The sequence below is a fragment of the Pseudopipra pipra genome, chromosome 23, assembly GCF_036250125.1.
Source record: "Pseudopipra pipra isolate bDixPip1 chromosome 23, bDixPip1.hap1, whole genome shotgun sequence".
Classification (NCBI taxonomy): Eukaryota; Metazoa; Chordata; class Aves; order Passeriformes; family Pipridae; genus Pseudopipra; species Pseudopipra pipra.
Genome location: NC_087571.1, coordinates 1099568 through 1121114, shown reverse-complemented (window position 1 = coordinate 1121114; position 21547 = coordinate 1099568). Strand labels below are relative to the sequence as shown.

The following is a 21547-nucleotide window of genomic DNA, read 5'->3' as shown; positions in this document are numbered from 1 at the left end:
AAACCACTTTCTCAAGGGCCACATCTACATGTTTTTTGAATGCTTCCAAGGATGATCATTCCATGATTCCCTGGGCAGCCTGTCCCATATTTCTGCTCTCCCTGATGCTGCTCCCTCTGCTCCTGCCAGCCCAGCACAGCCCACCCACGGGCACCACAAACCCTGCAGAGAGGCTGCTCTGCTGCCCTGGATGCCCAGAGGTCTTGGTTTTGGGGAAATTTTCTTGGGAAAGCTCAAATCCCCCCCCAGTTCTGCTTTGTGTGGCCTGTCTGAAGGAAGTGCAGGATGGTTTCCTCTTCTGGAAAAAGAAACAGGTACATCCAGCTCAGTCTATCCCTACACAGGGATCAATCCTACTCCAAGAGCATCCCAAAACCAGACATCTTCTGCAGCCATCCTCAAGGGACCAGGGAAGCCCTGGATAGTTTGTTGCTTATCCCTTTCCCCCTCAACTCTCCGTCCCATTATCCCTCCCCCACAGCACACTGGAGCTGCTCAGTTTTGGGAGGTGCAGTTCCACAACTTGAGTTTTGCCTCTTGCTGAGCTCCCACCCCCCTAGTTATATTTGAGGACCCCAAAAAATCTGCATGTTTCTCCCAAAAATCAAGCAAGAACCTTCCAGCTCTCACCCAGCCCCATCCAGGGGACCAACCCCCTGCTCAGAGGAGGATCCCTGCTCCCCAGCTGATCCAGGCTGCAGCCAAGTGGGAAAAGAGCTCAGAGCTCCTTCTCTGGTGATGACCCAGGGAGCTCCCTTGGGTTTTGACCAGGAATTTTCCAGAGTCAGGCAGGAAACAAATGGAAAAGTGAAAGCCTGGATTTTTGTCATTCTGTCGCTTCAGAGCAAATAAACCCCTTCAAGTGCTGAGTTGCAGCAGGTTAGAGCAGCACTGAGGGTCACAGCATCACCTGGGTGTGTGTTCCTCACCTGGAAAACAACCAGGACCCACACAAAGAAGATATCCCAGCTCCCACTGACCTGAAGAGCAAACCAGGGACTGCTCAGCATCCTGCACAGGACAGTCTAAGACACCACAGGCAGCCCAGGGCTCTGAAATTCATTCCCAAGGCATTGAGGGATCTTTTCCCTCCACCAAATTCTTTCCCAAGGCATTGAGGGATCTTTTCCCTCCACCAACTTCATTCCCAAGGCATTGAGGGATCTTTTCCCTCCACCAACTTCATTCCCAAGGCATTGAGGGATCTTTTCCCTCCACCAAATTCTTTCCCAAGGCATTGAGGGATCTTTTCCCTCCACCAAATTTATTCCTAAAGCATTGAGGGATCTTGTCCCTCCACCAACAGATTGGAAAGTGCCCTTAACAGAGGAAATTCCCTGTGTCCTTCCCCAAGCCCAGAGTGCCCCAGCAGAGAAGGTTGAACTGGAGCCAACAAAACACCCAAAGATGCCACCAAGGAAAAGTGAAAGGAAAACCCCTTCCACCAGGCTACAAACAGCTGCAGAGCACAAAAGGCTGTGCCAGCTCAGCCAGAGAGGTGCCCCAGCCCAGCAGAAAGGGGCATCCATCCCCTGGCAGAGCTGTGGGTCAGGGGGTGGGGGCAGCAGGTGGGGCAGAGGCAGGAGTTTGTGCAGGGCTTTTGTTGAGCCACCAAATGAATTAAGATCCAGTGAGATGAATTAACATCCAGTGAGACGAAGTAAGATCCAGTGAGATGAATTAACCTCCATCACCCTCTCGCTCATCCCTCCCCATGGTGGCTCATCCTTTTCCCACTGTTCTGCTTCCCTTCACCTTCCTGCACGCCCTCCCCTGCCTGCTCCTGGTTTAGTAAGGATGGAGAGGAGATCCTGGCCGGCCCAGGAGAAGGGCTGGGATGTCCTGCCAGGCTGCAGCCACAGGCAGCTGTGCTGCCCTGTGAAAAGACTCCCATTCATCTCTGCGAGAGCAGAGCGTGCGGGGGAGGCAGCAGCAGCAGGGGAGGGGGAAGTGTTGGAGGAGGCTGAGAAAAGGAAGGAGGCCACAGTTAAAAATAGGATAAAAGGACATGAAGGAAAAAAAATGCAGATTTTTTTTTTTAAGAAAAAAAAGCTTCGTTCGGAAAATGTGCTGCAGCTGGAGAAGCCATCGGCTGAGCACGGTCAGCTTTCACCTTCCCCCGCCCTCCTCCTCCTCCCCAAGCCCCTTCCCCCGAGCGTGGGCCTGGAAGCCGGCCCAGAAAGCGCTCCCAGAAAGCACTTTCCTCCGGGATTCTCCAGCGGGAAAAGAGCAGGGCTCGTGCAGGAGGAGGGGGCCACGTGGGGAAAGGCAGGGAGAGCTCCCCAGGGCTGCAGGAGGTCCTGTGGGACTCCTGGCTGGCTCCAGGCTGGGCTGGGCTGGAAGGGAGCTCACGGGGTCAGCAGGGTGAGGGCACATCCATCCCTGCTGTGATGGGGCAGAGCACCCCAGGATGTGTTGCTCCAGCTACAAGGGCTTTGCTTTCCTGCCCAAACCAGCCCAGGCTGCAGGGACTTGATGCCCACGAGGCACCAACTCTGCCTTTTCCTCTACAAAAGATCCCTGGAAGTGTCCCAGGCCAGGTTGGAGCAACCTGGGCTAGTGGAAGGTGTCCCTGCCATGGCAAGGGTGGAACGAGATGGGCTTGAAGGTCCCTTCCAACCCAACCCGTTCTGGGATTCGTTTCTCACTGAAAGTAAGATCACCCCCCCAAATACTCCAGTAGTATCCAAAAGGCTGGGAATACCTTCATTCCAAGGGTGCTAATTCAGCACAGCAGTCCTAGAAACTTCAGCCAGGGTCCTTCCATCCTCACTGCCATCAACAACAGCTTTAGCTCCCCTCTCACTGAGGAAAACAAACCCGGCCAGGGGGGAAGGGATTGTCATAGTGGCCTTGGCTCAGAAAGGCAGCACAGCCAGGGCTGTGTCCATGCTGAAATTATCGTGGAAGAACAGAATCCCTCAGTGGTTTGGGTTGGAAGAGACCTTAAAGATCATCTCACTTCAAACCCCCCACCCTGGGCAGGATGCCATGAAATCAAGTTGCTCAGAGCTCCATAATAATTTGATAATACCATTATCAAATCTTTTCCTTCACTCCAGCTTTATGCCTAACTTTGTATAATCAAAAAAAATACAGCCAGGGAGTAATATTAGGATAGTGTTTCCTTATGAATGAAACATAAGTGTGACTCTCAGCATCCTCTCAGCAGTGCTGCCACTTCGGGCAGGCCCCTGGCATTTCTTTGGGCTGGCAGATGGATCAGCTGAGGTGCAGTGGCCTTTCCAGCCCTGATCCCACCTGTGCAAGGAGCAAAGCTCCTGTCCACAAACAGGCAGCAGTTCCCTTCTGGCTGGATTCATTCTGTCACCTCTGGGATGTGCCTTTCTCTGGCTGTGACCCCTGGTTGGTTCTCAGGGCAGTGATGTTCCAACATGTGCCCCACAGACTGTGGCAGCAAACTAACAAATAAAACTGCCTCTGGTCCATTGCCAAATTTTGGCCTTTCAAACAAAAAAACCTCCACCCCTTCTTGTCTTCATCTACAGCTAAATCCACATCAGGCTTCCCTTTCTCCATATCACTGAATAATCTTATCAGCCTCAAGCACAGTGTAAATAAACTCAGCCAAGCTTCAAAGGCAAAACATCTCTAAACACAAGGCAGCTCTCAAACTTTTAGAAATAGTGTGGTTTCTATTGCAAGGGGATATATTCACACTTGCATTTTCCTTGTTGACTTGTTTCTTTCACCAACATCGAGACCATGAAAACCAAAATAGCCTCTAGTACACCAGAAGAATAGATGACAAATGGTTTTAATGTGCACCCGAGACACAAAGGAGAAATGAAAACTGTTCCTGGCCCTATATACAAATGAGAGTTTCCTCTCGTTTAAAATTAGAAACTGCTCTAGACTGAAGAAACAGCAGCACTAAAAAACAAATCAGAGAAAGAGTACCTTGCATTGCAACGGGCAGAACTGAAAAGTGACCCTCAGGTCTTGCAGGAGAACCAGAAGCCTGTTCTACCTGTGCCAAAGTGCCAAAAGTTTGATCAAAACCTGTGGAAGACAGTGCCAACTTGAGTTTCTTTCCCTGGCCTCACTGAGGTTTGAAGGAGGCTCCAGCCTCTGGAAGAGGACATTTCACAGAGCCAGCGTGGGGTAATGAAGATCTGGGTTGCAGATATGTTGGTCCCTGGAGAGAGCACTTCCACAGAGAAGGGGAGAGGGGAGGGAAAAAAAACCACTAAGAAAACTTTCCAGGCACAGATTTGCAAAATGTTTGAGCAAATCCAAATGCTGCCAGGGCAGATTTCATCAGAGCTGAGCTGACATCATGCTGAGAGAGGTCACCCACAGGAGTTGAGCAAATAGCTGGAATAAGGAGGGCTGGGAATAGGCAGAGGAGCTTTGCTCCAGCCACAGGCACAGCTCTCTGTGTCCACCTCCTGCTCACACACAAGTGCTTACCAAAGGAGAATGTAAAAAAAACCCCAAATGCCTGAATCTTTGCCAAGGAGAGATTTCAGTCTGTACATTTGACAACAGTCCCTGGTTCTGCTGAACTCTTTAGCTGCAAAAAGTGTCTGAACATCAGGGTTCTTTCTGCCTCCCCAAGGGGCCAATGTGAAGAACTAAAGAGCTGGGAACAAGCCACAGGAGAGCAGCACATGCCATGCCAAGGCTTACATGGGATTTAAGTGCTTCAAGACAGGCTTATGTGGGACTAAAGTGAAACATAAACTTCATATTGGCCCTTTGCAAAGGTCACATCTATGTAACCTGAGCCCTTTCCCTCAGTTCTGTGCCCGTGCCAGGCTGTACCTGAGCCCTCTGCTCTGCCACAGCACCACAGGGCTCTGGGCTGGGGTCCCATCACCCATCTCAGGGGCAGGAGGAACAACTGCCCACCTGACACAGAATCCTAGGATGGGTTGGGTTGGAAGAGACCTAAATCCCATCTTGTTCCATGCCCTGCCAAGGGCAGGGACACCTTCCACTTGCCCAGATTGCTCCAACCTGGCCTTGGACACTTCCAGGGATGGGACAGCCACAGCTTCTCTGGGCAACCTGTGCCAGGGCCTCCCCACCCTGTGACTAAAGAATTCCCTTCTAATATCTAATCTAAATCTCTCCCCTTTTAGTTTAAAACTGTTCCCCCTGTCCCACCTGCCTGTGTGATCACATCTGCTGCCAGTTGGTTATGCAGGAATGGTTTAGGTTGGTCTGCTCTGGAATCCCAGAATGGTTTGGGTTGGATGGGACTCTAAAAAACATCTCATCCCACCCCCCTGCCATGGGCAGGGACCCCTTCCACAAAAGCAGCTCAAAGTGCAAGCTCAGCTTGAAGATTCAGGTGTTGAGCAACGTGTGGGGCAAGAATTAGTCAGCGGTGACTTTGTAACGGCTTTCAGGCTCTGAATGTGTCAGAGGAGCCCATCCTGCAGCACCACCAGGGCACAGCTTCAGCTGGGCACACACCACAACCAGCATGGCCCAGCCTGGCCACACCTCTCCAGCTGTGGGACCTGGAGACTGTGACATCACCTTCCCAAGGAATCATGGAATCCCAGAAGGGGTTGGGTTGGAAGGGACATTAAAGCCCATCTTGTCCCACCCCCTGCCATGGGCAGGGACACCTTCCACCAGCCCAGGTTGCTCCAAGCCCCGTCCAACCTGGCCTTGGACACTTCCAGGGATGGGGCAGCCACAGCTTCTCTGGGCAACCTGTGCCAGTGCAAGGCATGGAGCTACAAGAGACTCAAAACTACAACCACAGTGGAATGAAAACTTGTGAGTCCCCATTTCCTTGCAGCCTTCCATGAATGGCCCTTTCCAAAGCCACTCACCAGGACATCAGCCCTGCAAATGCCATGAGAAATGCTGAAGATGCAACCAGCAGGTTGGCAGGTCCACCCTGCCCATGGTCTCCTCCTGGAGACCCCCATGGCTGGGAAGATCCCAGCAAGCAGCAACCAGGGCTGCTGTCCCTAAATGCAAGGGGGGTGCACACAGGACTTCAAAGTGTCAAAAAACCAGCAGAATCACCACTTGAAAGAAGAGAGAAGTTCTCCCACACCATGGCAGGGAAGAAGGAAGCTCCCATCCTTCAGCATTGCTCTGACAGGAGAGGAATAGTTGAACAGAGCAGTTCTAAGGGTTTTATCTGCTTTCTGGCCCCATCTCCACTGACCCCAGCAAGGCAGGCACCAGCCTGGTGATGCTGTGCCTTGGGGATGCAATAAGGGCAAAACAAACCAAGAAAGGAAGCCAGGACTGGGGCAGAAAGGAAACGTAGGAGGAAGGAGACCAGACTCTGGACAACAAACAGAGCACAGAGGGGCTTTAGGTTTGGTTGTTCCCCCAAAGATGCCCCCGAGCCCCCCCAGCACCCCCCAATGTCCTACCTGTGCCGTAGTGCTCCAGCCCCGTGGGCACCTCCTGCGTGCTGGGCTCGTCCCACAGCGGGCAGCAGGGCCGGGGCGGGCAGCAGGAGGCCTGGAAGCCACAGCTCACCCAGGGATCCTCGCAGGCACCGGCGGCTCCCGCCTTCTGGGAGAGGGAGAGGGAAAGTGTCAGCGGGGCAGGACCCCGAGAGAGCCACCCAGGGGGAGGGGGCAGCGAAACTTCCCCCAAAACAGAGAGCGAGCTCTGCTCCCACAGGGTGTGCTCCCCAAAACTGTCCCCGAGGGGTGACACGGGGAGGCAAAAGGGGCCTTTTTGAACAGATGGGAGGGAAAAGCAAAGGTGCAGAGTGAGGCCCTGCTCTGCAGGCCCCTCAGGAGGGGCTCCAGCAGGACACCCCTCATGGCAAGGCTTTGTTCCAGCCCCCAAACTGGAACGGGGATTTTTTGGCAGCACAAGCAGGAGCCCCAAAAGCCCCCAGAAATGAGGAGGGTGCTGAGGGGGTGCAGAAGCCACAGCCCTGCCCAGGCATTATGGTCCCCATGCTGTGGGGTGAGCTGCCATGTGTCTGTTCCTGTTCCTATTTATGCTGATATTATTTGTGATCATTACGCTTGCATTTATATTTATATTTGGGTTATTTATATTTATATTTGGGTTATTTGTATTTGGGCTATTTGTATTTGTGTTGGTTTTATTTCTGTGCCCATACCATAAAGGTATTAATGTGTGTATGAGATATACATCTCATATTTGCACATGTGTATTTATATACATAGATACCCATATATTTACATATATACACATGTATATTTATATAAACTATGTATTATTGCATTTATATTACATAATTATATAATTACATCATATAATTACATTATATATTATTAAATAATATATATTACATAATATATTACATAACATGCAATAAACAATATTGCATATTATATTACATATATGATATACCATCTATATATATATCAACAATATATACCATATATATAATACACCATATTATTATATTACATCACTTACATATAATACATTATATGTGTATATACACATTATATGTGTGGTATAAGTATTTACATACCCACAGATGTGTATCCTAGGTTAGAAGTCAATATGAATTACACTTTCATTTTTATGCTATATGAAGTTAGATTCAGCCTCTATAAAGAAAATATCTGTACTATATATACAAATTGTTATACATATATATACAAATTATATATACAAATTATATAGAGAATTGTTTGGGTTGGGAAAAACCTTTAAGATTATCAATTCAGAAACAATCCCGGGATATAATTTTCATTTTGTTCTGTACAGACCTGTTTCATACATATATATTTATAAATACGTGTATCTATAGTGTGTATATATATGTACACACCATAAATATGCAGCATATATATGTGTGTATATACCTTATATATATATTTACCATATACATGTACATGTATATACATGTATACCATATAATATATATGTTGCATTTAAGTGGTTATCTCTTTGTAAGAGGATAATAACATACAAATACCTATAAATAAATGCAGGATGTTTTAATTTTTTATTATTATTACCATTTCCCCACAAGGGAAATGGCTTTGCTTCATCTCCAATCAATATTTTAAAAGCCAAATGCACACTCAGAACCATTTAAAGGGAAGATATGGAGCTGCCTCAGAAAAAACTCATGGCTCAGAGTGGCCTTTTCTTCCTATTTTGGTGAAAATTGTGCTTTTCAGCAAGTGTTCTGTGATTTCTATAAATATGGAGATGATATCTCTAAATATTACTCTGATTTCTCTAAACGTGGAGGTGATTTCTCAAAATTTGGAGGTGATTTCTCAAAAATTGGAGGTGATTTCTCTAAATATAGAGGGGATTTCTCTAATATGGAGGGGATTTCTATAAATATGAGCCTGATATCTCGAAATATGGGTCTGATTTCTCTAAATATTGGTCTGATATCTCTAAATGTGGGCTTGATTTCTCTAAATATGGGTCTGATTTCTCTAATATGAAGGTGATTTTTCTAAATATTGGTCAAATTTCTCTAAATATAGAGGTGATTTCTCTAAACATGGAGGTGATTTCTCTAAATTTGGAGGTGATTTCTCTATGGGTCTGATTTCTCTAAATATGGGTGATTTCTCCAAATGTGGAGGTGATTTCTCTAAATATTGGTCAGATTTCTCTAAATATGGAGGTGATTTCTCTAAATTTAGAGGTGATTTCTCTATGGGTCTGATTTCTCTAAATATGGGCTTGGTATCTCTAAATATGGGTGATTTCTCCAAATATTGGTCAGATTTCTTGAACTGTGGAGCTGATTTCTCTAATCTGGGTCTGATTTCTCTAAGAAGGCTCCGGGCACTGCCAAGCCTGTCCCAAGCTGCTGGTCCTTGGCCTGGCCATGCCAGGCTCACACTCCAGGTTGGGTTATATACAACTACCCATAACTGCCCACACAGAACAGAGCTGGCTCAGCAGAGGGAGCACCGAAATTGTCCCAAACCTCCAGAAAAGGGAGGGAATCTTTGCCAGAGCTGTGCTTTGTGCTGTCCCCCCCCGCCCGTCCCTGCAGGTGAAGGTCAGCCCCGCCGCGGAGGCCCCGGGACAATGGGCCCTCCAAGAACCCTCCTCCCAACACAAGCGCAGGAAATCCGAGGCAGGATCCCATTTCCAGGGGAGGTTTGCAGGCTCCAGAGGTTCAGATAAGCTCTGGGTAAACACTGGGAATTCAGGAGCTGCTCTGAGTGGCCTAAAACCTGGGAGTACTCGGTGGATGACACCAAACCGTGTCAGTGGGCTGGAGAAAAACCCACTGCTGGGGTAGGAAAATAACCCCAGTTCCCTTCTTTTGTAGAACCCCAGACTGGTTTGGGTTGGAAGGGACCTTAAAGATCATTTAGTTCCATGGGCAGGGACACCTCCCACCAGCCCAGGTTGCTCCAAGCCCTGTCCAACCTGGCCTTGGACACTTCCAGGGATGGGGCAGCCACAGCTTCTCTGGGCAACCTGGGCCAGGGCCTCCCCACCCTTGTAGTAAAGAGTTTCTTCTTTATATTTAATCCAGACCCACCCTCCTCCAGCCTCAGGCTCTTCCCCCTTGTCCTGGGTGTTCCTTACCATCACTCCAGGCCGAGCCAAAGGATAAGGGGCTGCACTGCCGATGGTCGTGTCCATGTAGTAACTCATCATCTTGGAGGTGCCTGCAAAAATGGAGATGGATTAGGTGACAGGCCACAAAAAGTGAGAGAAACAGCTAAATCCCTGCTTTCTCACAGTCATAATCCGTGCTTTCTCAGAGCACACCATCACCTTAATGGGTGTGAGCTGGAAAAGTTAAGGGGAAAAATATCTGTATTAAGAGGAGATACTGTGATTAGATGGGTTGTATCAACAATGCAAACACAGATCCATTAGTGTAAACTGGGGAGAGCCTGACAATGGTGAATGAATTATCACCTGGAAGCTGATGGAGCTGCTCTGAGGGAAGATGAGATCATATTTCCTTTGCTGGAGAATCGGTGGGAAATCGTTGCCAATTTTTTTTCTTTTGAGAGAGAAAAAAGAAAAAAAAGCCACTTTGTTGAGCTCAACACCTTTCCTGTCACAGCTTGGTCACAACCAGCCTGTTTCACAAAGAACTTTGCTGTTTTCAGGAGACATCCTCTGCTTTCCCACATTAGCTTATGTTTGCCTTGCTAAATCTCTGCCTTGCCTGGCATTCCTCACATGGGATTTACTCCCGTGAGCAAGTCCTACCAGAGCTGCTCTTTAGATGGGATATTTAATCACCCAGGAGCCCGTTTGTGTGGCTGAGGTGAAGGAGCTGCAGTGTGCCTCTGATATCAGAGCTATGGATGTTTCTCCCTCTCTCCTTTAAGTGCCCAGTGGAAAGTGCAGGGCCAGGGCCCTTGGTTTTGGTGGATGTGACTCAAAGGTGCTGGAGGAAGGAGCAGAGGGGGAGGAGGCTGGGCAGGATGTGCCTGGGAGCCAAGGGAATGGCTGCTTCCATCTGGGGATAGAGGCACAGCCTGAGGGATGAGGAGCTGCTTTAACCAGAGGGGACAGAGCAGCTCCTCTGAAACCCCTCCGGGGTCCTGCAGAGCCCTGAGCTGCCAAATGCAACCACTGCAGATGCAAACACTTGTCTGAGTCGTCTCAGAATAAAATCACAGAGTCAGGAGGGTTGGAAAAGTCCTCTGGGATCACCAATCCAAACATCCCCCAGCACTGCCAGGTCCACCACTGCACCACATCCCCACATACCAAATATACACAGTGTTCAAGAATGCCAGGGAAGGTGACTCCACCACTGTCTTGGGGAGCCTGTGCCAGTGCTGGATAACCCTTTAGGTGAAGACATTTTCCCTAATATCCAACCTAAACCTCGCTGGTGCAACTTGAGGCCGTTCCCTCTCCTGTCCCTTGTTCCCTGGGAGCAGAGCCTGACAACCCCCCCCCCCGGCTCCCCCCTCCTGGCAGGGCGTTGCAGAACCAGAAGGTGCCCCCTGAGCCTCCTTTTCTCCAGGCTGAGCCCCCCCAGCTCCCTCAGCCTCTCATCAGACTTGTGCTTCACAAGGTTTGTGCTTGGTCCTTCTCCACAGAACCAGCACAGCCACGTTACCTTCAGCTCCACCCCTGCACCGGGCCCTTGAACAGCTCCGGGAGGACTGGGATCTGCTCCCAACCTTCCCTCTGCTCCCAGGGCTGGCCAGCAGTTCTCCAGCCCCCAGGACAGGGCAGGGCAGAGCTGTTGTGGCCGTGCCTCACTCACCACCTCAGCAAACAGGGACCCCGACATTGTTTCCCCCTGCTCGGTGAGTAATGGCCAAACACGGAACACCTGCGTGTGCAGGGTATTAAATGATCATCATCATTTCCTGCCTGTTATTACTGACTCTTGTTCTCACACCGGCACGGTTGTTTTTGAAAAACTTTTCTTTTTTTAATTCACAAAACTGAAAACTACCGAGGTGGTGGAAGAACAACGAGCCCATTTCTCTTTGTGCTGTACCCAAAACCACACCGAGTGTGAGTTACCGTGGCTGAGGAGCCTTAACTAATCTCAGCATCTGTGCACGCCCTCCCAGCCCTAACGAGGCGTTAAAACACGTTTGCTTCAGTCTCTTTGCAGCTGAGGCTGCAGCTGGGGAGACGCAGACAGTGCTGGAGCCCCTTTCTGAGTAATCACAGAGTCCCAGAACGGTTTGGGTTGGAAAGGACCTTGAAGACCACCTCGTTTCACCTCCTGCCATGGGCAGGGACACCTTTCACTAACTGGGTTGTTCCAAGTCCCGTCCAACCTGGCCTTGGACATTCCCAGGGATGAAGTATCCCCGGAATGAAGGGCATCCCCTAAGGGAAGGTCAAGGCTCTCAGTCCCACATTTGGGTCCCCTGATCCTCACCTTCAGCACATATAAACCATCTCAGGTAAACGTGAACTGACCTTGCCCTAAAGCCAAGATTAATGCTGCCAAACTGCACAGAACACGAGACACTGTGAAATGGAGGCAGAGAAACCTTGGGGCTGGTTCACCTGTTTCAGAGCCACACACGTGTCCGAGAGTGAGGAGTTACAGCCCTCAAAGAGCAGTTCAGCAGCAGCTCCTGGGAGCAGCTTCTGTTGCTCTCTGCAGCTCGTGCAATAGGCAGTTGGGGTTTGCTCTGGGTTTTTTTTGCCTTTGATGAAGACACCTGAGTCCCACGGTTCTCGAGAGCTGCTTTCATGCCTTGCTGAGCGTCGTTTGCATCTCTCAGGCTGCACTTGCCAGCTGAACCTTCCAGCAAGGGGCCACACGCTGCTGCTCGAAGCCACATGTGCTGCAGTGACAGCAGAGGCACCAAACCCGTCCTGACACCCAGGACAAGGCTTTGTGCACTCAGGAATATCAATAAGATTTAACCAGAGCACCAGCAACCCCCTCCCAAGCCTGGGAAAGGTGAATTATCATCTCTAGGCAGCAGCTCCAAGAGATTCACAGCCAGTTTACTCTTTGGTTTCCCTTCCCCTCCAAGCTGTGCTGTTAAAAATCACTGGTGGGGGGCAGAAACAGGACACAAACCTCGGCAACTGTTTGCACTCCCACCCCTGGGGGTTGAAGACAAGCCCAGCCTAAATGCAGGTTAAGTCAGTCCCCCAACCTGATACAGGTTTTGTGGATGGTTAAAGGACAGAGAGACACAGGCTCCAGTCTGTGAAAAGGACCTGGAATCATGGAATGGTTTGGGTTGGAAGGGGTCTTAAAGATCATCTCTTTCCAACCCACCTCCATGGGCAGAGATGCCACCCACTAAATGACAAGCCCTGGTAGAAAAGGATCCTGTGCACGGAATAATTGTGCTCTGGAAAAGCGGGTATGGCAGAGGAGGCTGGAGGGAGCTCTGCTGTGCTGTGTCCAGGCTAATTTTAACAGAACTTCCACCACTTCCCAGAGGAAACTACTTCACAGCCCAATACGTCTCTCACTGTCAGCAAGTTTCCCTGATGTTTGGGAGATATTTTGCTTCTCTTTGACTTTCTCTAATAAGAGCCTAAATAGTTCCTCCCCTCCCCTGGATGCTGTCAGACAGCTCTGATGAGGGCCCTGAGCCGAGCTGAGCTCAGGACAGAGCCCATCAGGGCAGGTAACTTGGCTGAGATGGAGGAAATCACTGCAGATTTACCCCCAGATAATCCTGATCCAGAGCTTGCAGAGAGCTGGTAATTAATAGAAGGGAATCAGACCCATTTGGTAAAATCCTTAATGACTTAATAGCTTGACTTCAGCCTTATTGTTTGCCCTTATTATTCGTGTCTTATTGTGAAAACACGTGTGGGAGAAACAGCATTTATTCTGGGAATTGATCAAGTACCAGCCAAAGCTATGAGACTCTTGGGTCATTTCTAAACTGAATTAAAATTTTAATTTCATTTCAACATCCATCCCTCCTCTTTTACAAGGTTTTTTTATCATTATTATTTTAAATCAATTACCAAGCTTAGTTTAAAAGGGAAACGCTGTTTGTCCTCATGATTAACACACACCCACACACACCCACACACACACCCCCTTTCAAAAGTTGGGAAGGAGTTTAAAATATATATTAAAACAAAACAAACTTCACCTGTTTGATATATGAAGACACTTCACAATATTTTCATAGAATGTTTTAGTTTTCTACTGTTTTAAGGATGGGGAGAGGGAAGTGGAGTGAGGCCACAGTGGCTTCCCAGTGGCAGAATCAACAGATTCCCACCTCTGTTTCCCAGTTTAATGTTGTAAAATGCAGAGGCTCAGACTGTTCCTCGGTTTCTGAGCTGTAGGACCACGCTGAGCTCCTGCCCACCCCACCCCTGAGCCCCAGCTGGGCACCCAGTGAGGGTGTCCCTGCAGGGTGGCACAGCTGGCACAGCTGCTCTCCGGGATTCGGGAGCTTTTCCTCCATCCCAACAAACCAGGAAGATTCCTTTGCCACGGGGTCGCTCCAGGAGGATGGGGCAGCACCAGCAACCCCACCAAAGTGTTTCTGGCTTCAAGAGCCTGAATGAAGAGTTTAAAAAGGCAAAGCAGCCCTGGCAGCTCCTGCCCCAGAGCTGCTCCCTGATAACCGCTTGATTTGTGCATCAAGGAATAATTCCTCATCTTTGAGGGGGTGGGGAGAAGAGCTGGTGGAAATGACATCCTTCCACAGGTCTTTAACCCCTGGCATCCTGGCACTTTCCAGGCCTCCTGCCAGCTCAGTTCTCAGGGGAGGGAGTGTTTGTTGATCCGTTGGCATGTTAAAAACCCCTTCAATTCATCAAACCCTGGCACCAGCTTAAAATAAAAGGAGCATCCCTAAGGCAGGAGCATGAGCAGCAGAAATGAGTGTGCTTCCTTTATGCACAATCCATGCTTTTTAACTGCTGGAAATCCCACAGTTCTTAGGATTTCAAAACTTTGTAGTGTTCCTGCAGATAACAGCTGATTTAGTGAAGGGAAAGCAGGCAGGGCAGTAAATGCTGCTGTGCTAAAGAGATAGGAATGGTAAATAGAATAAAAATGGTAAATAGAGCAACAGTTTACCACTGTAAATAGAGTGACAGTGGTAAATAGAGTAGCAAAGGTAAATAGAATAGGAATGATAAAGAGAGTAACAATGGTAAATAGAGTAGCAATTGTAAATAGAGTAAAAATTGTAAATAGAGTAAAAATTGTAAATAGAGAGGTAATTGCCCTTCTGCACCCGCTGTAAATACTCCCAGAGGTTAAACGACCTGGCCGAGGTCACCCGGGGAAAGTGAGGGGGAGAGGATCTGAGCCCTATCTTAACTGCGGGGCGGGACTGCCCCGGGATTAGCGTGTCCGGAGGAGTTTTTTGGGAAGGATGGGGCAGGGGCCGCCTGTCAGCACATCCCGTCTGCTTCAGCTGGGCTCTTTCTTCCCTCGGTGCCTGTCAGATATGAAGGAGATATGATGGGACCTCAAGAGCCTTCCCATTTGGCTGGATAAACTCTGGCCGGGCTGGGTGACAGTGGTCGTGAGAGTGCCAGGATGGTTCCCTAACACGTGTGCCTTTGCTCTCTGTGCTTGTAGCAAACTGCTTTTTCTTTAGCTTTCTCCTTTCCCCTGTTCATTCATCAATTACTCGGCTGCTAATTTATAATTAAGCTGAAGTAACCCCCCGTGAGCAGCCCAGCAGATGTATGGTGAGCTGACAGGCGGGTCATGGCAGGCAGAGGGGTTTAGGAGGGATGCTAAACCAGAGGGGCTGCTGCCATTAAATCATGCTGCTGCTGCAGCAGCTCCTGCAACTGCAGGGAGATGTGAAGGGCAGGTTAATTAGGTCATCTGTTCCTTCACTCCTGAATTTGCCCCTGTGAAGCAGCAGCCTCACAGCACAATGTCATGGGCCAGGGCCTCGGCCAGGAAAAATCCCAGGGGAGGGAATGGGATTGGGGGAATGGGATCTGTTCCCAGCCAGCAGGGAGGGATCCCCTGCCCCAGGGAAGGCTCTGACACCACAGGGAGCACGTTCCCCAGATCCCAGAGCCCAGGCTGCCCCTGGCACAGGGACTGCCAGCCCAGCTGGGAGGCTGTGCTGTGCTCCAGGATCCCTGCAGGACCCCCAGTAGGACAACTGGGATCAGCCTGCCCAGGTCTGATGGTGCTTTGAGAGCCCCCCTCTTCCCCAGGCACCCAAACTGCTGTGGACCCATTTCTCTGGGCCAGATGTATAAAGAGGGAAACATTTTTCTGCCTTGGAGGAGCATGTGGTACCCCGAAACTCTGCAGTGAAGCCGAGGACAAGGGACACACACACAGACCAGTGCTGGGGGCACAAAATGCACCTACACTCCCCCCAGCCTCTGGGTGAGGGGGTTCATCCCCAAAAGTGACTGGGAAGACCAAAAAAATCAGGTTTTTCAGGAAATTATGTACATGACAGGCAGGGGAAAGCTTGAAAACCAGCAGAATGAGAGGCAGCACGAGCAGGCTGTGCAGGAAAGCACTCTGGAGCCAGCCCACAGCCCCCAAAGGTGTCAGTTGACAGCCCAGGATGGGAAGTTGATGGTGGCTGTAATACCCAGTGAGTGGCCACATGCAAAGCAATGATTTCGAGACTAATGGGAAGGGGGAAGGCCTGGACTGGGCTCCTCAGGGACTCCCCATTCCCTCTGCCTGGGCTGGCAGGGCAGGCTCTGCCCTTCCCAGGGAATGGCAGTGGCACAGCAGCACATCCCCGGGGCTGCCACACTGCACATCCTCCCACCAGCCAGGGCTGGCACCTGTGGCACCGTGTGCCCTTGGAGGGATGGCATTGCTGGGGAAAACACACCCAGGTGTCACAGCAAACCCCTTCCAAGATCCCTCCAAGGCAGGAATCTGCTCCTGTCTGAGGGGCTGCTCCATGTGAGGAGTGAACATCTGACCCCAAGCGCTTGGATTCTCCCCTCCCTCACAGCAAATACAAACCAACCCCCTTTCACACCCAAATTACAACTCAAAACATAAAAGGAACTACAAATTTAATCCACTGCACAAATGCCAAGGCACAGCCTTCTGCCTAGACAAGGAAAAAAATAATATTCCCCTAAATATCCATATCAAATTTATATACCTGATATTAAAAAAAAAAAAAAGGGATTTTTGAAGGGAAGCATCAGCTCAGACATTTCTATAAGACCTTTCAGTAGCAAACACACAAATCAGTTACTGGGTAAGACTGGAAATGGGGAGAGGAAAAGTAAATCACCAACAAAACAAATCTGAGATACCCTGAAAATTTCCTGGTACCTCCAACCCACAAAATAGTTTAAAGAGCCTCTCTTCCCCCTCCACTTACGACTCAGCTGGAAAACCCAGGGAAAAGCTTAAGTCCTCCACGGCTTCCCACACTTGTCTCCGCTCTCTTCCAACTACCTGGTGTATCTTGCGCGCCGGAGAGGATGGAAATCCCATCGTGTGTGCGGCAGGGCTGCCTATTCAAAGGGAGGGGGAGTGGTCAGCCCCGCACCCAGGGCTGCGAAAGGCGATTCCAGCCGCCAGCCAGGAAAAAACCACCTCTGGCAGCTGTCACGGCGCTGGGGAGGCAAACCCGACGTGAGCTGGAGGCGCTGCTGGGGCAGCGAGGGGCGGCCTCGGGGTCCCGTGTCCTGCCCAGGGCTCCGAGGGGTTCAGCCCGCCGGGGAGTTCTGCTCCAGCCCCTCGGATCCCGGCGAGTGGAGTTTGTTCTCGCCCGGGAGCTGAATTAAAGGCTGGCAGAGCACGGCCGGGCTGAGGTTTATCCAGCCCCGATCCCCCGATCCCAGCCCAGCTCCTGCCTCTGCCTGCAGGGGCCTCATGGCAGGAGCTGCTGTTCCCACCTGGAGGTCCCCTGGGCCTCTGCCTACCCTGCTCCCCTGGATATTCGGATTATCTGGGCTTTCTGCCCCTTGGCACGTGCCTCTGGAGCCAGGAATGCCAAAGGAACGCCACGGGAGCTGCTGCTGGCTTCTGAAGTCATAAGGGCTGAAGGAACCCCCCCTTACAGGAGGTACCAGAGAGGGGAGATGCTGGATCAGCTCCCTCCTCTGACAGAGGTGAATCACCCCAAAACTGCTCTTCAGGAGGGTGATGGGGGTGTCCAGGGGCTCTTCAGAGAGGAGAAGGCTGTTGGGAGCACAGGGGCAGGAGAGCTGGCCAGGACAAGACAGGGGGGCACAGGCACAGGTTGCACTGCAATAACTCCAGTAACGTCCGTGTGAATTATCCAGAGGCTCTGGGAGAGCGGGATCCGGGGCTGCCTCACCAGACACCCCTGTCTTCCCTTTCTCAGCCTGCCCGACCCTGCCAGCCTGGCCAGAGACCTCCCAAACGCCAGTGGTGCCCCCAGATCCTGGCTGCAGGAGGATGTGCCCATCCTGCCTCTCCTGCTCTCCCTCTGCGGGCAGCAAAGCTCCCTTTTCCTCCAGGAGAGGGCTCCAGGCTGGGAATCCTGTCCAGCTCCAGCACAGATCCCCATCAGGCTGTAAAATAGCTGTGGCTGAGCCCTGGCCAGGGGCAAAGCCCAAATTCCAAGGGTTCCATGGGGGCTGTTCCGGGACAGGCAAAATGGGAAGCTGGGAAGAGCTGCTGGGATTTTCCCTAGAGATCCCACTAGAAAATGTAATATAAGAGTAAAACCAAGGCTCCAGCCATGGGGCTTAGCCCTCACTGCCTCCAGGCACTGACACAATAACGTTCTTCTTGTAGGGTATTTGCACCTTTCCAGGGAATTTGGCAGCATCCTCCTATTCAAAAAATGCAGCCTGTCCCTCTGAGCTCTGCCACTGCAAATCCAGGCTGAAGGATTGGCCTGGGGGGAAAAATAACTCCTGGGGACACCCTTTCCCAGCCCAAACGTGGGTATTTTAGGTCATATCAGCCAAGTGGACATTTGCAAAATGCAAACCTAAGCTGGATTTGCTCTCAGGTGGATAATTCCTGCCTGCATGAGGCTTTTGTGGCAGCACCAACAACCAAATCAAATGTGCAAAATGAGTGTCCACAGGCACAAGGTCCCTCCTGCTCCCCCCACCCCAGTCCAGGAGGTTGCTGGAGTGCACAAAGGGACAAATAGCAAGAAACCCCCCATTATTTATGCACATAAAACTCTTCCCAGGCCCTTCCAGACTTTCTCAAGCTCCCAAATGATGAATGAATCTCAACTTTAGCCCTGAACTCACACACACAGCTCCAGGTGGCCCGAACACACGTTACCTGTTGAACTTGCAGCCCAAGGCACGGATCCCTCTTGTAGTTCTTTTAACACAGGAAATCATTTACAGGGTTCCCGTCTTCCCAGAAAGGTTTCCAGCCTCCTGGGCTTTGCTACAAAGGCTCTGTCACATCTGAGCTCCAAAGGAGTGGAATTCATCCAGCAATCAATTTTCATCTGGGCAACTCTTCCCGGAATAACCCCCTGGCAGCTGCAAACAAGATGTCCTTCCCTGGGCTGGAGGTTTCTCTCTGCACAGTTGTTTGGATGCAATAATCCATATATTAATAGCTCTGTGCATGGCTGTCCAATCCACTGGGTGTCTGGGAAATGGAGAGGCTTCTGCTTTTGGGTGTTTTTTCCACCAGCACAGTGGCTGCTGCAGGAAAATCAGCTCTCTCAGCTTCTGGAATCACAGAATCGTGGAATGATTTGGGTGGGAAGGGTCCTTGAAGATCATCTTATCCCATGATCTCCTGGTTTCAGGGTTGCTGTTGTCACACCAGTCACCTGAACCAGTTGTTTTAACTCATAAGGAAAAGCTGGGTTAAATTTCGGGCAGCTTGTGGAATTCATCCCAAAGTCCTTGTACTTTCCATTGCAGCTGGTTTGGGTTTGCTTTGTGCTCATAAAAAAATGAAATGACTCCTCAGTGTTTCCCTGGAGTGGTTATTAATGTTTTCACTGAATTGGAGGTGCCCTGGGGAGGTTTCACGGGTTGTGCACCATCAGGCTGCTGAAATCTGGGGGCTCACAGGCTCCTCCTGGGCAGTGCAGGACAAATAACCTGAGAAATCCTTTCCCAATAACCTGAGAAATCCCTGTCTCCATTTGGGATGGAATCCAAGAGCAACATCATGCTGGGGGTGGCTGCAACTCGAGATGGTCCTGGTTTGCATCCTGGAGCTGGGAGTGAGCACAGATCCCCTGGACAGAACTCAGCACAGCTTTGAGTGTCCCCAACTGTCCCCAACTGTCCCCAATCCTGGGTCACCCTCTTGCAGCCCTGGGAATGTTTTCCAGGGAGAGATCCTTGGGGTCCTGCTTGAGGATCAGAAGCCACTGAGGGTGAGAAGCTGCATGTAATAAGCTTCCAGAGGCCTTTATGGGTCTCTAAGTATCATCATTTCCATATTACACTGGAAAAACAGAGCAGGAACCAATAAAAGGATCCTGAGGGCCTGGATCTCTCTGCTTTCTGCAGTTCCATGATGACCCCAGTGCAAGGGAGTGAAAAGGCATTCCTGTTTTGGAGGGTGACCTTCCCAGCCTGTTTGCCCTGGGAGAAGGGGACCAGCTGGATCGAGGAGCTGCCTGTGCCTGTGAATCTGCAGCAGGTTTGCCCAGGCTGCCACAACGTCCCCTCCTGCCCCTCCTGCAGATCCAGGCTGACACAGCCTGGGCCCAGATGGCTCAGCAGGGCTCCCCCAGCAGCTCTGCACGTCTGGACTCCAGGCACTGAGGCTCTGCAGAGCTGCCTGGTCTCCACAGCCAACTGGGACCCTCACACAGAAAATCAGGATAACACTGGTTTTTTTGCTGAGGGTGTCCCTCCCGCTCCTGGCTGGGTGGTGGAACCCAGGAGGGCCCAGATTCCAGCCCTGAGATCATTGCACAAACCCCTCGCTGTCCTGGGCTGTGTGTCTGTCAGCTGAGGGAGAACAAAAAGGTCACTTTGATACTGCACAAAGGCCTGGAGATACAGAGAGGTTCCCAGGTTTATCAGCTCCCCATGGAAGCCAAATGCAGGGAAATCTCTGAATTCTTATGTCACCCAAGTCCTTTCTCCTGCTGACCCCCAGTGTTTGTGACTCTGAAGAGACTGAGCCATGGAAGGAGAAGCCCAGGGACCCCAAAGGATGTTGGAGTCAGGCCCTGAGCCCTGGAATGGTGGCTGTGGAAAGCCAACTGACCCCAGCAGAGCTCAGCCCTTCTGGCCAGTGAGCCAGGGACCAACACCCTCTGAACTCCCTCCTTCTGTGGGGCCCTGTCTGAGCTGAGGGGAAATATCTGCCCTCAAAAGTAGGAGAAGAAGGTTTTTCCACCCTTGGGTCAGGCAGGAGCTCAAATCTGGGATCTCCATTATCTTGGCCCCAGTGTGATGGTACAGGGTATCCACTAAAATAGAACAAATTTGGGGGGTACAGGAACATCCTGAATGATTAAACTGGTCCACAAGGGACTTTTGTGATGCTTTTTTAGGTTAGAAGCTTCTACACATAAATCTCTGTGCATGTGGCTCTAAACACATGCAGAGATGAGAAAACCCAAAATAACACTCAGTGCCAACAGGATTTTCTCCCCTGTGAGGGTGGGGAGGCCCTGGTACAGGTTGCCCAGAGAAGCTGTGGCTGCCCCTGGATCCCTGCAAGTGTCCAAGGCCAGGCTGGATGGGGCTTGGAGCAACCTGGGCTACTGGAAAGTGTCTCTGCCCATGGCAGGGGGTGGGATGGGATGGGCTTTGCTCTCCCTTCCAACTCAAACCAGGCTGGGATTCTGGGATTTAATGATATTTTCATTCTGGAAGAGGAAGTGAGATATTTCCACTCAGCTCTAACTCCGATGTTAAGCAACATCTCTGGGGAAGTTCCAGCCATAACATCACAGCCTGGGCCCTTGAGAGGCAAAGTCATGAATTTTGCCTCGTTAGCACAAAAACTGATCCCTTTCCTAAAGGCCAAAGTGAATATTGTCAGTGCAAACCCTTCTGTGCCCCACTCACCCCATTAACAGCACAGGGGAAGGATGCCCAGGAACCCCTGGCAGCTACAAGAACAAGGGAAATCAGTTATCATTCATGAAAATATTAACTGGAAAATCAGTCATCATTTACCAGTTCTCGCATTTCAAGAAAAATTTGGCCTGGGTGTTGGGAGAAGGATCTTTTATTAGACTGTCTGATACACTCAGATAGGATTTCATCACATATACACCCTCTTCAAACTGTAAATTAAAATCCT

At 50.4% G+C, this 21547-nt stretch overlaps 1 protein-coding gene across 1 annotated transcript in view; it reads right to left on the bottom strand.

Annotated features, from left to right (window-relative positions):
* The window catches only part of ETS1 (ETS proto-oncogene 1, transcription factor), an 85070-nt gene extending 68260 nt beyond the window's left edge, over positions 1 to 16810 (bottom strand). The window contains exons 1-3 of the mRNA XM_064634709.1: positions 16695 to 16810; positions 9508 to 9590; positions 6372 to 6516 (exon numbers count right to left, since the gene is read on the bottom strand). Coding sequence (XP_064490779.1) covers positions 6372 to 6516; positions 9508 to 9579 — 217 coding nt within the window. The 5' untranslated portion in view covers positions 9580 to 9590; positions 16695 to 16810. The remainder of the gene's footprint in view (positions 1 to 6371; positions 6517 to 9507; positions 9591 to 16694) is intronic.
* Between the last annotated feature and the right edge of the window lie 4737 nt (positions 16811 to 21547).